The sequence below is a fragment of the Staurois parvus genome, unplaced genomic scaffold (genome assembly GCF_062004578.1).
Source record: "Staurois parvus isolate SC_StPar_1 unplaced genomic scaffold, SC_StPar_1.0 ptg000307l, whole genome shotgun sequence".
Classification (NCBI taxonomy): domain Eukaryota; kingdom Metazoa; phylum Chordata; class Amphibia; order Anura; family Ranidae; genus Staurois; species Staurois parvus.
The window spans coordinates 536481-551289 of NW_028318103.1; the positions used below are offsets into that span (position 1 = coordinate 536481).

The 14809-nt window shown below is 43.3% G+C and overlaps 1 protein-coding gene across 1 annotated transcript in view; it reads left to right on the plus strand.

Moving 5' to 3' along the window:
* The window catches only part of ABCC2 (ATP binding cassette subfamily C member 2), an 87566-nt gene that overhangs the window by 66747 nt on the left and 6010 nt on the right, over window positions 1-14809 (plus strand). The window contains exons 26-31 of the mRNA XM_089683367.1: window positions 2027-2153; window positions 6298-6399; window positions 8039-8182; window positions 8554-8712; window positions 12595-12761; window positions 13685-13879. Coding sequence (XP_089539493.1) covers window positions 2027-2153; window positions 6298-6399; window positions 8039-8182; window positions 8554-8712; window positions 12595-12761; window positions 13685-13879 — 894 coding nt within the window. The remainder of the gene's footprint in view (window positions 1-2026; window positions 2154-6297; window positions 6400-8038; window positions 8183-8553; window positions 8713-12594; window positions 12762-13684; window positions 13880-14809) is intronic.

Here is a 14809-nt window from a genome sequence, read left to right on the forward strand (position 1 = left end):
CCCCTGTGTATCTCTCCTTGCAGCAGCTGAAAGCTGATGGGACGGAGAGAAGGAGAAGCCAGCTTTTAGCTGCTGCAAGGAGAGATACCGAGGGAATCAGTTCCTCTAATTAGGCCCCCCCCCCCCCAACACACTTCACCAATTATCCCCTCTCCTGCCCACATCCAATTCCCCTGCTACTAGGATCCCCTACTGGCCTTGGCCCCGTCCAGGAGGACTGGTGGTACCCCCTTATCAACAGCCCTGGTGTCACCAGCTGAGGTCATTCCTGTGTATTTCTTAGCTGAGGTCATTCTTCTATATTTCTTTGCTGAGATTCTGGTGTCACCAGTTAAAGTCAGTACTCTGTATTTCGTAGCTGAAGGTTCTGGTGTCATCAGTTGAAGTCAGTACTTTGTATTTTGTAGCTGAAGGTTCTGGTGTCACCAGTTGAGGTCCATCCTCTATATTTCTTAGCTATGTTCTGGTGTCAACAGAGGTCAGTCCTGTCTGTTTCTTAGCTATGCCTCCGGTGTTAACTGCTGGGGTCAGTTCTTTGTATTTCTTAGATCATCTTCTAGTGTCACCAGCTGAGATCAGTCCTATTTGTTTCTTAGATGAGCCTCTGGTGTCACCAGCTGAGGTTAGTTCTGTCTGTTTCTTAGCTGAGCCTCTGGTGTCACCAGCTGAGGTTAGTTCTGTCTGTTCCTTAGCTGAGCCTCTGGTGTCACCAGCTGAGGGTCATTCTGTCTGTTTCTTACCTAAGCCTCTGGTGTCACCAGCTGAGGTTAGTTCTGTCTGTTTCTTAGCTGAGCCTCTGGTGTCACCAGCTGAGGTTAGTTCTGTCTGTTTCTTAGCTGAGCCTCTGGTGTCTCCAGCTGAGGTTAGTTTTGTCTGTTCCTTAGCTAAGCCTCTGGTGTCTCCAGCTGAGGTTAGTTTTGTCTGTTCCTTAGCTAAGCCTCTGGTGTCACCAGCTGAGGTTAGTTCTGCCTGTTTCTTAGCTGAGCCTCTGGTGTCACCAGCAGTAGACAGTCCTTTTTATTTATTAGATCATCTTCTGATATCACCAGCTGAGATCAGTTCTCTGTATTTCTTTGCTGGGCTTCTGGTGTCACCAGCTGAGGTTAGTTCTGTCTGTTGCTTAGCTAAACCTCTAGTATCATAAGCTGAATCTGGTTCTCTCTATTTATAAGAATAGCTTCTGGTGTCACCAGCTGAGGTCAGTCCTCTATATTTCTAAGGGCTCATTTTCACCACGTGTGTTGTCATACTTTATGCTGTGTCATCCAGTGCTGGTGAAAGTAATGGACGCTGGAAGATATAGGATCCCCCACAAGAACCATTCCCTGTTTACACTTTTTGTTGCTGCATGTTGATTTTTTTTGCAATGATCTTCACTCTGCCATTGAGACAATGAAATGGAGCTCTTCAAAAATGCATGGTGACACATGTAAATGAACATGCATGCATTTTAAGTAAATATTAATCCCTACCCCAATCCATCAGACTATCACCTACTCTCCTCGCCTTTAGGCGCACCCTGAAAACCCATCTCTTCAGGGAGGCCTACCCCACCCTCTGCTAATTGCCGACCTCCTCTACTCCTCCTACCACTCCATCCCCCACAGCTATTTCCTCCTGTGCCACCATCCCCTCCCTCCTAGATTGTAAGCTCCAAGGAGCAGGGCCCTCGAACCCCTCGTGTATTGAATAGTATTGTTACTGTACTGTCTCTTGTATGGTCTCCCATTATAATGTACAGCACTGAGCAAACTGTTGGCGCTATATAAATACTGTATAATAATAATAATCTGATCAGACTGAAATCATTCTCTCTACAAGGAGAATGCACTTGAGTAGTGACTTTGGAAGCTCAGATATAAAACCAAGCTTTGCTTTTCATGTAAATGACATAAATCCAGTTGAGGTCCTGGAGAGAAAAACCCAGTAAACTATTGAATTTCTTAATCTCTCCACTCAAAATGGATAACCCCAATCTGAATTAATATGAACACTGATACATGGAAATGTGATGTCTCTTCCACAGGTGGCTGGCCATTCGTTTGGAGTTCGTAGGTAACCTCACAGTTTTCTTTGCCGCTCTCTTTGCGGTTCTGGCCCGTGGCACGGTGGACAGCGGGACTGTTGGGTTGTCCATTTCCTCAGCCCTTAATGTAAGTCCTAATGTAATGGAATGGTTTAGTTTTTTCCAGGAAAGGTTATCTTGTTGTACACAGTAACCAACCAAATTCATCTTTTTATTTTGGCACTTGAAAGATAACACTTGTACCTGCATTGGTTGCCAAAGATTAGAACACTCTTTTTTTCGCTGTAGTCTGTTAGAAGTTCTGTTTAGTTGACCATCAATTAAAGTGTTACTAAACCCAAAACAGTAAAATCAGTCTGTATATGCAGTAAAGCATGCTTGTTATACACACTGTGGAACCTAAGGGGTCAATCCTCTGCATTGTGTAAAAAATAGTGTTTGCTCCTGTATGCTCTGATCCTCCCCTTCTTCCACTCCATTGTCGGATCACAGGATCAACCAGGTACTACACCAGGCTGTGTTGCTTAACTGCAGTGTAGTATGCAGAGATCTCCAAGACCTGGAGTGTTTGAATCACAAGTCCAGCTTAACAAAACTGCAAATCCTATAGAAGAGAAAAGCTTTCATATCAATTTATTTAACCTATGTATTTAGCAGTGTTCCTGGAGTTTACCTTTATCTTTATCTAGGTGACCAACCTGAAAACATTACTTTAGCGTGGACCTGACCTTTAACCACTTCAATACCGGGCACTTATACCCCCTTCCTGTCCAGATCAATTTTCAGCTTTCAGCGCTGTCACACTTTGAATGACAATTGCACGGTCATGCAACACCGTACCCATTAGAAATTTTTATCATTTTTTTCACACAAATAGAGCTTTCTTTTGGTGGTATTTAATCACCACTGAGTTTTTTATTGTTTGCTAAATAAAAGAACACCTGAAACTTTTGAAAAAAAAACGCACTTTTCTTCATTTCTGTTATAAAATTTTGCAAATAAATAACATTTCTTCATAACTTTAGGTCAAAATGTATTCTGCTATATATCGTTGGGGAAAATAATAATAATAATTGAATTTTGTATTTTTTTTCAAATGTTTCTATTATTTTTTTATTTACTATTTTTTTCTTTTTTTTTTTTACTATTTTGTTTTTCAGCACACTGTGACCAAAGCAATACAATGTTACCATAGTAACATTGAACTACTCTGGGCAAGTGAGCAGGAATTTTTTTTTTAACACAGTATGATTGCTAATACCAATGCATTTCATTGATATTTGCAATCATTGTTACTGAATGAAACTGATTCATTCAGTCTTGGGTTGTGATTAGCTGTGATTGGGCAAAGCTGATCGCATGATACAGATGGGATATGATTGGCCCTGTCTGTATCATGTGACTGCTTTGACCAGTCGCAGCTAACAACATAATTGTATACAATGGATGGCATGACAGGAAGCCATCCATTGTATACAATTGACCTGTGATCTGCTGTGATTGGTCACAGCAGTCACATGACACTGGCAACAGGCCGGTGTAGTGATATGTCATCGGCTGTGTCCTGTGGACACAGCCAGTGACAGATCGCGCCGCTGCTGGCTGTGCGGCTGCGTGAGCAGCTCGTTTTGACAGGACGTCACATGATGCCCAGTCACAATGGCGAGTGTCCCTCCCGCCCATAAATCTGCTATAGGCCGGGCAGGAAGGTGTTAATTACAAATTTGTTTTGATCTGCACCTATCCATTTATGTTACTAAAACCTCTTTTCTACAAACCAGCTTATAATATATAAGACATCATAAATGATGTTGTTAATGTTATAGAAACTCAGATTTGGAAACTCCTCCAATAGCACAGCCTTTTCCATGGCCAGTGAACATGGATGGGATTCTAGGTCATTCTGTGATAATTCCCTGCCTTAGAAATTTGTGCTCCTGATATTGTAAATACAGTAAAACCTTGGATTGCAAGTAACTTGGTCTGCGAATGTTTTGCAAGACGAGCAAAACTTTTTTATAAATTTTAACTTGATAAACGAGCGATGTCTTGCAATACGAGTAGTATGTACGTCTGATGGATCTGATGACAAACTGGTGGATCTGCATCGCGAGCAAGAGGCCATGGAGGAGATCTCATCTGAAGAGGAGGATAAAAAGGCAGAGGAATCCCTCACTTCAATTTAGATTAGGGAGATATGCAAAATGTTGCAAAAAATTGTAGAAAAGCACCACCCGAATAAGGCTGGAGCAGTGTGAACGATAAATCTGTTTAATGACAATGCAATGTCACATTTCCACCAAATCCTTAAAAGGAGGCAAAAGCAAGTGTCATTGGATGGGTTCCTTCTTAAAGTCGCACAAAAAGAAAAAGATCCCAGCGAGCCAACAGATAGCAGTGATCCCGTTAGTGATAGATGTCCTACACCAGTGATGGCGAACCTATGGCACGCAGAGCCATCTCAGTGGGCACGCCAGGAAGAAGAGGAAGATGAGCACACACGGACCACGCACACTGACCTGCCATCCAGATCTCGTCCACACTGGACCCCCATCAAACTACATCTCCCACATGTCTCTGGGGCCAGGGTGGGTGTGGACGAAAGGAAACGGCTCCTATGCGGATCTGGCACCAGGGGTGGTGTAGCCAGGGATGGGCGTGGAAGAGAGGAAGAGGCTCCCACACTGCTCCGGGGCCAGGGGCGATGTGTTCAGCGTGGATGGGAATGAGCTGCTGGGTTGGATGCCACACCGACACTGCCAGAGGTGAGATTAACAGCTTGCAGTGTCATCCATCAGTGCCCAGAAGTGTCACCCATCAGTGCCCAGCAGTGTCGCCTGTCAGTGCTGCCCATCAGTGCCACCTGTCAGTGCTGCCCAGCAGTGCTACCTGTCAGTGCCCAGCAGTGTCGCCCATCAGTGCTGCCCATCAGTGCCACCCATCAATGATGCCCAGCAGTGCCGCCGATCAGTGCCGTCTGTCAGTTGGTGCTATCAGTCAGTGCCGCTTATCAGTGCCCATCATTGCTGCATATCAGTGCATCATCAGTGCCTCCTCATCAATGCCCACCAGTGCCACCTCATAAGTGCTACCTATCTGTGCCGCCTCATCAATGCCCATCAGTGCTGCCTATTAGTGCAGCCTCACCAACGCACATCAAAGAAGAAATATTACCTGTTTGCAAAATTTTATAATAGAAGCAAAGAAAACCTTTTATGTTTTTAATTTTTTGCTCTTTTTTCATTTATAGTGCAAAAAATAAAACACCCAGTGTGATTAAATACCACCAAAAAAGCTCTATTTGTGTGAAAAAATGAGTGTTGCATGACCGCACAATTGTCATTGTCAAGTGCAACAGCACTGAAAGCTGAAAATTGGTCTGGGCAGGAAGGGGGTAGAAGTGCCCTGTAGGCAAGTGGTTAATTGCAGTGTTGGCACTTTGAAATAAAAAAGTTGGTTTTGTGTTGCAGTTTTGGGCACTCGGGCTCAAAAAGGTTCGCCATCACTGCCCTACACAATAACCCTTCTCCTCTCCGCTCTCGTTTCCCTCACACCAGCCATATATCTTTTCAAGGGTAAATTCTTCGTTTGTTTTATCTTTACTGTACATTATTTTGTATTACTGTAATCACTTTTTTAAATGTATAAATGGTTGTGGAACGAATCACCTAAGTTTCCATTATTTCTTATGGGGAAATTTGCTTTGATATATGAGTGCTTTGGATTACAGGCATGTTTCCGGAACGAATTATGCTCGCAATTCCAAGGTTTTACTGCATAACGAAAGGCAAAAGTTTTTTTCTCATTTTGGATAGAGCAGAAATGGATTACAACACCTGTCAGTTTTTATTGCTGTTTGTGTCCTTGTTAGGGAGATTCACCCTCCCTATTGCCGTATTTGTCCTGTTCACAATTATCATCAATAGTGAAAGTAAAGAATATCCCGAATTTTGGGTTGTCCTCAGAATAGCAATAGAGGGGAAATCTTCCAATGGGGACACTAGTTCTGGTGACCTGGGGGGGCCTCCAAGGGATTACCTTAATTTGCAGGGATTTGCTCTCACCTCCTGTTTTGGCTATGAGACAGGAAGTGAAGGAAAATCTCCCCAATGGGACAAAGATGGCAAAAATAAACCTTACAGGGGTTATAACCATCTCTTTATCTAAAATGAAAATGCTTCTAGTTCTACTTCAAGTGTATATATAATCTGTAACGTATGGACATGTCACATGGAACGTTGTACCAGCTTGTGTCTGTTTCCATTTTATAGATCACGCAGACCCTGAACTGGCTGGTCAGAATGACATCAGAGCTGGAAACCAATATTGTGGCTGTGGAGCGTGTGGATGAGTACATAAAAGTGGAGAACGAGGTATGTTCTAATACATGTCTTCTATAACACACAGAGAGGACTCCAAGGTCATCCTTACAGTCTTATTAAAAGGGCCTCTATAAAAGGGTACAATTTCTACCTGTCCTTCACAAGAAGGGTGAATGAAAATTCACACCTAACCCAGCTGTTTCCTGATCCAAATGTATTATTATTATTATTATTATTATTATTAAACAGGATTTATATAACGCCAACAGTTTGCGCAGCGCTTTACAATATAAGGGAGACAGTACAATTACAATACATTTCAGTACAGAAGGAATAGGAGGGCCCGGCTCGTGGAGCTTACAATCTAATGGAAAGGGGAGGTGATACAAAAGGTTATAGCTGTGGGGGATGATCTGGTGGAGGTGATTCAAGTACAGTTCTTAGATGGAGTTGGGGTAGGCTTCCCTGAAGAAGTGAGCTTTCAAAGATCGCCTAAAGGCAGACAGGGTGGGGGCTGACCAGACATGATGTGGTAGGGAGTTCCAGAGGATGGGAGAGGCTCTGAAGAAGTCCTGGAGGTCAGCGTGGGAGGAGGTGATGAGGGAGCTAGAGAGGAAGATATCTTGGAGCGAAGTGGGTGATTTGGGTGGTATCTGTGGATGAGGTGGGTGATGTAGCTAGGGGCAGTGTTGTGGATGACTTTGTATGTTGTGGTTAGTATTTTGAATTTTATACGTTGGGTTAGTGGAAGCCAGTGAAGGGATTGGCAGAGAGGGGCAGCAGTCACGGATCGGTTGGTAAGGTGTATGAGTCTAGCAGCAGCATTCATAAAAGACTGAAGGGGGGATAGCCTGTGTACCGGTAGACCAGTGAGGAGGGAGTTGCAGTAATCAAGGCGGGATATAACCACAACGTGGATAAGTTGTTTTGTGGTGTCATTGGTCAGAAAGGGGCAGATTGTGGAGGTTGAGGCGGCAGGATTTAAACCAGTGAGTGGATGTGGGGCCCAAAGGAGAGGTCAGAGTCTAGGATTACGCCTAGCACCCTGGCATGAGGGGAAGGACCAATGGTTGTGCTGTTGATCTTAATGGTAAAGTCGTGAGTGGGGGATTGGGGAGGAGGAAATGTTACAAGTTCAGTTTTTGAAAGATTGAGTTTAAGATGGTGATGTGACATCCATGCTGATATGTCGCTTAGTAGATTTGTGATACGTGAGGAGATTGAGGGTATTGAGCTAGATTCATTATCTTGTGTCTATGCATCCGCACGTAGATGGTATATGTAGCTGGAAAGGCTTTGATCCAAAATATGGACTACGGCAGGGTTTGCCAGGCTTAGGGGAAAGCTGACTGTGGCCAGTGCTAGTACAACATGCCCCGGAATCAGTACCCTATCATTGGTTTTATTTGAAGGAATAGTGTCCCATTGTTGATATCAATAGGAGGAATAGCATCCCGTTGATGGTGTCAATAGGGGGAATAGTGCTTCCCCATGGGTGTCAGTTGGTGGAATAGTGCCTCAAGGGCCAGATAAAGGCAAGCAAAGGGCTACATTCGGCCCCCGGGGCCTAGTTTGGAGACCACAGGACTACGGGTTTAGACTAAGGACAAGAATAGCAAAGGCATTGATGGGAGACAACCAGCAGTAAACACGCACAAAACACTTAACTATTTATCTGGTCATCATGTAGGCACCATGGGTAACAGATCAGCGGCCACCACAGAACTGGCCCGATAACGGTGTTGTGAAGTTTGTGGACTACAAAGTGCGTTATCGGCAGGAGCTGGACCTCGTCCTTCATGGGATCACATGTACTGTGAACAGTATGGAGAAGGTAACTTAGTTCTTTGTATTTCCTAATAATCACAATAAAAGGCTGTTCCCAAACTGTTGGTGCCTGGCTGTGATGGTGATCCTCTTCCGCATTACTTAGTGAATAATTGACTTGGAATAAGCCATACCTCTGAACCTACTTACTCGTTGCAGGTAAGTGACTCACTAAGTCTTGATTGGCGTGGCATCCAGGAAAGTAGCCTTTTCAGAAAGGGGTAGGGAACAATACCGCAGGTGTTTTCAGATTCCCTTTATTCTGATTGGCTGTTTGATTGAAACAAAAGCCTTCTAATTTAACCTAAACTTAAAATCACTCATATTGTTGAGTAAATGAAATAATTTTCCTGTCATTCTTTGTATCTGCCCCCCCAGGTGGGAATAGTTGGAAGAACAGGTGCTGGAAAGTCTTCACTCACTAACTGTATTTTCCGGATCATTGAAGCGGCGGGTGGCCAAATCATGATCGATGGGCAGGACATTTCTGTCATTGGCCTCCATGACCTCCGGAAGAAACTGACCATCATTCCTCAGGTAAAGATCTGGGGGAGACAATATGGGGGACCTTTATCGAAACTGGAGCAGACAGAATCTGAAACAGCTGTGCATGACAACCAATCAGATTCTTTCTTCAGCTTGATCAGCAAAGCTTTGAAAATGAAAGATAGAAGCCAATTGGATGCCATGCACAACTGCTCCAGATTCTGTCTGCTCCAGTTTTGATACATTTCCCACTATGACCCTAAAAGTTGCATGTGCATAATATACACTGCATAGCCAAATATAGACTGGTCTATATACACACAGATGCTATAATAAACAGCTTATGAGAGTCCTAATATATAAAAGTGTCGGGAAGAAGTTAAAAGCAATTAGGTTTACAAAGACAAGGAAAAAATCTGGTTGCTTTCACAGATATTCTTCTCAGACACTTCCAACATCATAACACAGTGGGGGTTATTTATTAAAACTGGAGAGTGCAAAATCTGGTGCAGCTCTGCGTAGAAACCAATCAGATTCCAGGTTTTATTGTCAAAGCTTAACTGAACAAGCTGAAGTTAGATGCTGATTGGCCACCATGCACAGCTGCACCGGATTCTGAGTGCTCCTGTTGTAGTAAATCTCCCCCAGTGTGTAAAAGAGGTCTATGGACACTTTAATTTTTATAACTTGAGCATTATAATACCAATACAAACAGCAGTTATTTTTGACAATTCAGACTTGAAAAATCTCCTTTCATGTTGTGAATGATGCCTGTCTCATGGCCGTCTCAGCACCTCTGTAGTTCAGAAGGTGGGCTCTGTGAAATGTGTGACACAGCAGTGTCTAATCACAGCACAGTGGCTAAGCGGTTAGCACTTCTGCCTGACAGTATTAGGGTCGTTAGTTCAAATACCAACCACGGCACCACCTGCCTGGAGTTTTCAAATTCTCCCTGTGCCTGCATAGGTTTCCACCGGGTACTCCAGTTTCCTCCCACACTCCAAAGACATGCTGGTAGATCAATTGGCTCCTGTCTAAATTATCCCTAGTATGTGTATGATTGTGAGTTAGAGACCTAGATTGTACACTCCTTGAGGGATAGGGACTGATGTGAATGTACAATATATTATTATTATACAGTATTTCTATAGCGCTAAAAGGTTTGCTCAGAGCTGTACATTATAGTGGGGGAAAGTACATGAGACAATACAGTAACAAAACAAAACACGAGGGATTCAAGGGCCCTGCTCTTTCGAGCTTACAATATATATATATATCTATATCTATATATCAGTAATATGGGTGGAGTGCACAACGATGATCAATCACAGTGCATAGCAATCAGGCCCTCTCAAAGGCCATATATATAAAAAAAATTGGATTGCTGCAACAACACTTTGATGTATGGCTTTGTCCATTTTTTTGGATCACCTTTCTGTATGGTGTTTTTTCAAGAATAAAAATTTTTATGTGCAGCAATCCAATTTTCTTTTATATTTTTACACACACACATATGTACATATATATATATATATATATATATATGTAAATTGGCAGCACTTTAAAAGTACCTGTAATAAAAATAAAATCACAGGACATAGTGACTGCGGGTCACAGAATTCAGGGGAGTAAACATGTGGGATCTTCACAAATATAGGTTTACAAACTTCAAGATCATTCAGAATAATAGGAGCAGGCTAGAAATAATTGAAATACAATGTGGAAAGTAATATAGGATTTTACATTAAGACCATGGATACGCTTTAACTTATTACATATACGTAATACAGATTATAGATACAAGATATAAAGCATGTGTGTAAAGAATTAAATTGAAAAAGATTTAATAGATAAAAAATGATGTGCTATTACCCCCCCCAAAAAAAAGGAAAGTGGAATAAAAACTTGCATCCGATTGGCTGTTATGCATTGTGTGCACTATGCCTTATGGCAGAGGTAAAACTTCCACTTCTAGTTGCACTAGCTAATTCCAAAACTAGGTGGCAGTATGTACCCATGCAAAAATCCATTTCATAGCCTCCACAATGGCAATGTTATCCTTTTTTCTATGAAACAAACAAAAGTCTTTATGGTTTTTTTTTATTTCTGAACATATAATGAGCATTTCCCTCACTGATATACTAATGATGACAGGATGAGGGCAGGATGTAGGAGCATTGATGCCAATGCAGTTTATTTTTTGCACCTGACCACCTAATGCTCAGACGTAATGTATAAAGTATTATATTCTTCTTCTTCTTGATGCACTAAAAGACAGTGCAAGCTCTCCAGCCTATTGGGATCCCTTTGAAACCCTAAATCCAGCTTTGCTATAATAATAGTTGGTTTGGGCCAAGCTGGCCTAAATGAACTATTTCCTCTTACTAATACAGGAGCCTGCTGTCAGCGATGTATAGACTGCATGTATAGACTGCATCAACTATATACAGTATACAGAGCTGTGTTCCGGAAGTGGTACAGAGATTTTCTGTCCTGATCTTGGAACACAATAGAGTCAAGCTGAGTGCTGCTTAACCATTCACAGGAAGCCTTGTACTTTTAATTATTATGAATGAATACAGGGCTTCCTCAAATTGGCTGAGGTTGTGAGGTGGGCGAATGATGTCACAATCCCCACCTCAGCCAAACAGAGGGAGCTTTTTATTCACTCATTCATAAAATACAAGGCTTCCTGTGAATGGATGAGTAACATTCAGCCCGACTCAATTTAGTTGTGGCAGCAGACAGGATGTCCCCATACCACTGCCAGTACACAGCTCTCTCTGTATATAGTATGTAGCTGATGCTCCATACAGTTTTACAGTGATGGCAGTGGGTGCATGTGTTGGTAAAAGAAATACTTTGTTTGGACGCGTTTGGCCCAAATTAAGTTTTTACAGTAATATTAAGGGCTCGTTCACACCATGGTGCAGAGACCTCAGTTTTTCTGCATGCGTTCTGCAAGGACACAGCAAAATCAATTGTTCTCTATGTGTCCCATTCACACCTCAACACTAATATCACGTGCAGATTTTTTTCTGCAACATGTATAAAACTCACTGAAAAGCGCATGTAAACTGATGTCTCTGCAAGTGCAATCTGCACATCAGTTTCCATCAGTTTTTCTGCACATTTGGTGCGAACGAGGCCTAAAGTTGGAGTTAGGCTTTAAAGTAGAACTGCACTGCATTTGAGCACCACAAACCAAAAACACTATTTAACTTATTTTTAACCCCTCGGCGTTGGCGCCTCCCTGCCCTTTAAGGGTTTCAGAAGCCAGGAGGTGGGGTTTAGGGTCATGTGACCGCCGTGACACGCTGTCATGGCAGTAACATGATTGGGAAAAGTCCCGATCGAAAGAGGAGATCGGGACCTTTCCGTGAGTACCAGACATGTGTGCTGGGAGTGCACAGGACGCGCGCTCTCAGCACATATATTTTTCTTAATTGCATGCAAATGTGCGGCCGCTCGGCGTCAAGGCCCAGACACCGGGAGGCCGCACATTTGCGTGCAGCCGTCTCCAAGAGGATAATATTCAACGCAATCTCCCCCCATCCATCCATCCATGTCTCCATACTTTATTTTGCTGAGAAATCACTTTGAAAAAACACCCCCATTTCTGGCCGTGGCCATCTTGAGTAAGGGCAGAAGTTTCATGTAGCATTTACTTCCTGGAATCCATCTGCCCTTCTGGGATGTATGACATCATTTGCCTAGGCCTGGAACCAGGAAATAACTAAAGAAATGTAAAAATAAAAGTGTAAAACCAGTAAATCTGATATACTTTCCTATCTATTGACTAATGCTAGCAGCATAAGGATTACACGTGAAGATGTGAAGTTCCACCTTAAGCTATATAACAGGCAAACCAGGCAAGTATAACCGTTCAATATAAGGGTGTATCATATCCTGAATTCAGATGTGGTTTTGCAGGATCCAGTTCTGTTCTCCGGCACACTGAGGATGAATCTGGACCCGTTTGACCAATACACAGACGAGGAAGTATGGAAAGCTCTGGAACTCTCCCATCTCAAGCCATACGTGGAAGGTTTACAGGAAAAGCTCTTCTATCAAATCAGTGAGGGAGGAGAGAACCTGAGGTGAGATAGACTCAAGTAATATCTACCACCTCCCTGGGAAGGTGTCTAAAAAAGTTTCTCCTTTGAACACTTCAATAAATCCCAGTACAGGCAATCCCCGGGTTATGAACAGGATGGGCTCTGCAGGTTTGTCCTTAAAGTGGAGCTCCACCCAAAAGGGGAAGCTCTGCTTAAGCCTTTGTCCCCCGCTCCCCATTAAGGGTTGGCAGCTTTGGGGAGGTACAGGTACCCACTCCCACTGCGATTGTCTAGAGACGATTGGAAGTGGAAGTTGTCCTCCCCGTAGTCTTCTGGGACACGTGACAGGTCCCAGAAGACTACGGGGCCATTCACAAAGCGCAGCAATTCTCATGCATGCGCAGTGGGCACCCGGCTGTGAAGCCGCAAGATGTCACAGTCGGGTGCCCACACTGAAGATGCCAGCTCCAGGGAGAGAAGACGGCTGGTGAAACCAGCCATGGTGAGGACATTGCTGGACCGAGGGACAGGTAAGTGTCTGTATTTTAAAAGTCAGCAGCTACAGTTTTTGTAGCTGTTGACTTTTTTTTTTTCCAGGTGGATCTCCGCTTTAAGTTGAATTTGTATATAAGTTGGAACAGCTACATTTTTTAAGTGTACCTCCAGCCAAAAAAATAATTCTTAAGTTTTGGCTAGTATAGGGAAGGGTTAACTGGCCATGCAGTGATGTGGAATTGCTGACAGATCCGCCGGACAATAGGTAGAGGCATGCAGTGAGTAGAAGAATGGCCGCCGGGTGGTTTCCGGATCCTGTGTGACGTCACGCTGCCTCCGTTCTTAAGTATGAATTGTATGTAAGTCTGTTTGTAACTTGGGGACTGCCTGTATTGTATTTCCTATCTGCATATATAGTTGCGCACTGAACACACCTGTGAAATACTGACATATACTGTCATTTTGTGCAGTGTTGGGCAGCGGCAGTTGGTGTGTTTGGCTCGGGCTTTGCTTCGCAAATCCAAAATCCTGGTTCTTGATGAAGCCACGGCGGCAGTGGACCTGGAGACTGATAATTTGATTCAGAAGACAATCCGCAGCGAATTTGCAGACTGTACAGTGCTGACCATCGCACATCGCCTGCACACCATCATGGACAGCAACAAGTAAGGACAGTTGTACTTTTCTTGTCCCAAAACCGTTTTATTGCTTTGTATAGAGTGTGGAAGGGTTAGCACCTTTGTCAGTTTTTATTCTGTGTCCCCAATGGGGAGCTTTCCCTTTGCTTGCTCTCATTTCACTGGTACAGGAAGTGAAGCAGCAAAAGCCTGATTGACGCATTACATTTTCATCTGCTTTAACCAGACTGCCGGGGCAAAAAAAAGGTTAAAACTGCATCATGTTGCAATTCCGAGCAGAACTCTGGGCTAAATAAATATTGTACAAGAAGCATGTGTATTCTTACTTGAATCCTGGTGTCCTGTTTCTGAACTCCTTGCCGCTGAGGATATGCAGCCTCTTGGCAGCTGGGCCTTGACAGCAAGAGGCCGCATATTTGCGTACCAAAATTTAAACAAACTGGGCCGAGCACGCGCACCATGCGTGCTCCCAGCATAGTTGCCGGTGCCTATCGCATTAAACATTTATTGTATGATAAAAATAAATTAGCAACTACTATGAAGAATGTTTTTGTAGGCATGTAGAATGGAAGCATAAGAAATCAGACAATCCAGGGCATCCTTCAGCAGAGGTATCCAAGTCCAGGGATTGTGCAGCACTGCCATTGGCCGGGTAGGCATAGGAAGCTCAGGGCACTTCCTGGTTGGGAGGAGACTCCAGAGGAACCCAATGGATGATTTCAGATGCCGGGGAATGTCCTACGAAAGTAACTACGCATTTCAAGGCATTTCTGCCTTCTTATTATGCTCCACATCCTTTCACAAACTTACTTCATGTGAGTTGCCCATGTTTTTATTATACAATAAATGTTTTAATTCTGCACTTAGATAGTGCCCTCCACTGTGTGTGTGTTTTTATGTCTTGAGAGCAAAAAAAGCCAAAATAAAGGGGTCATTTTTAGCCCCCATTCATAAAGA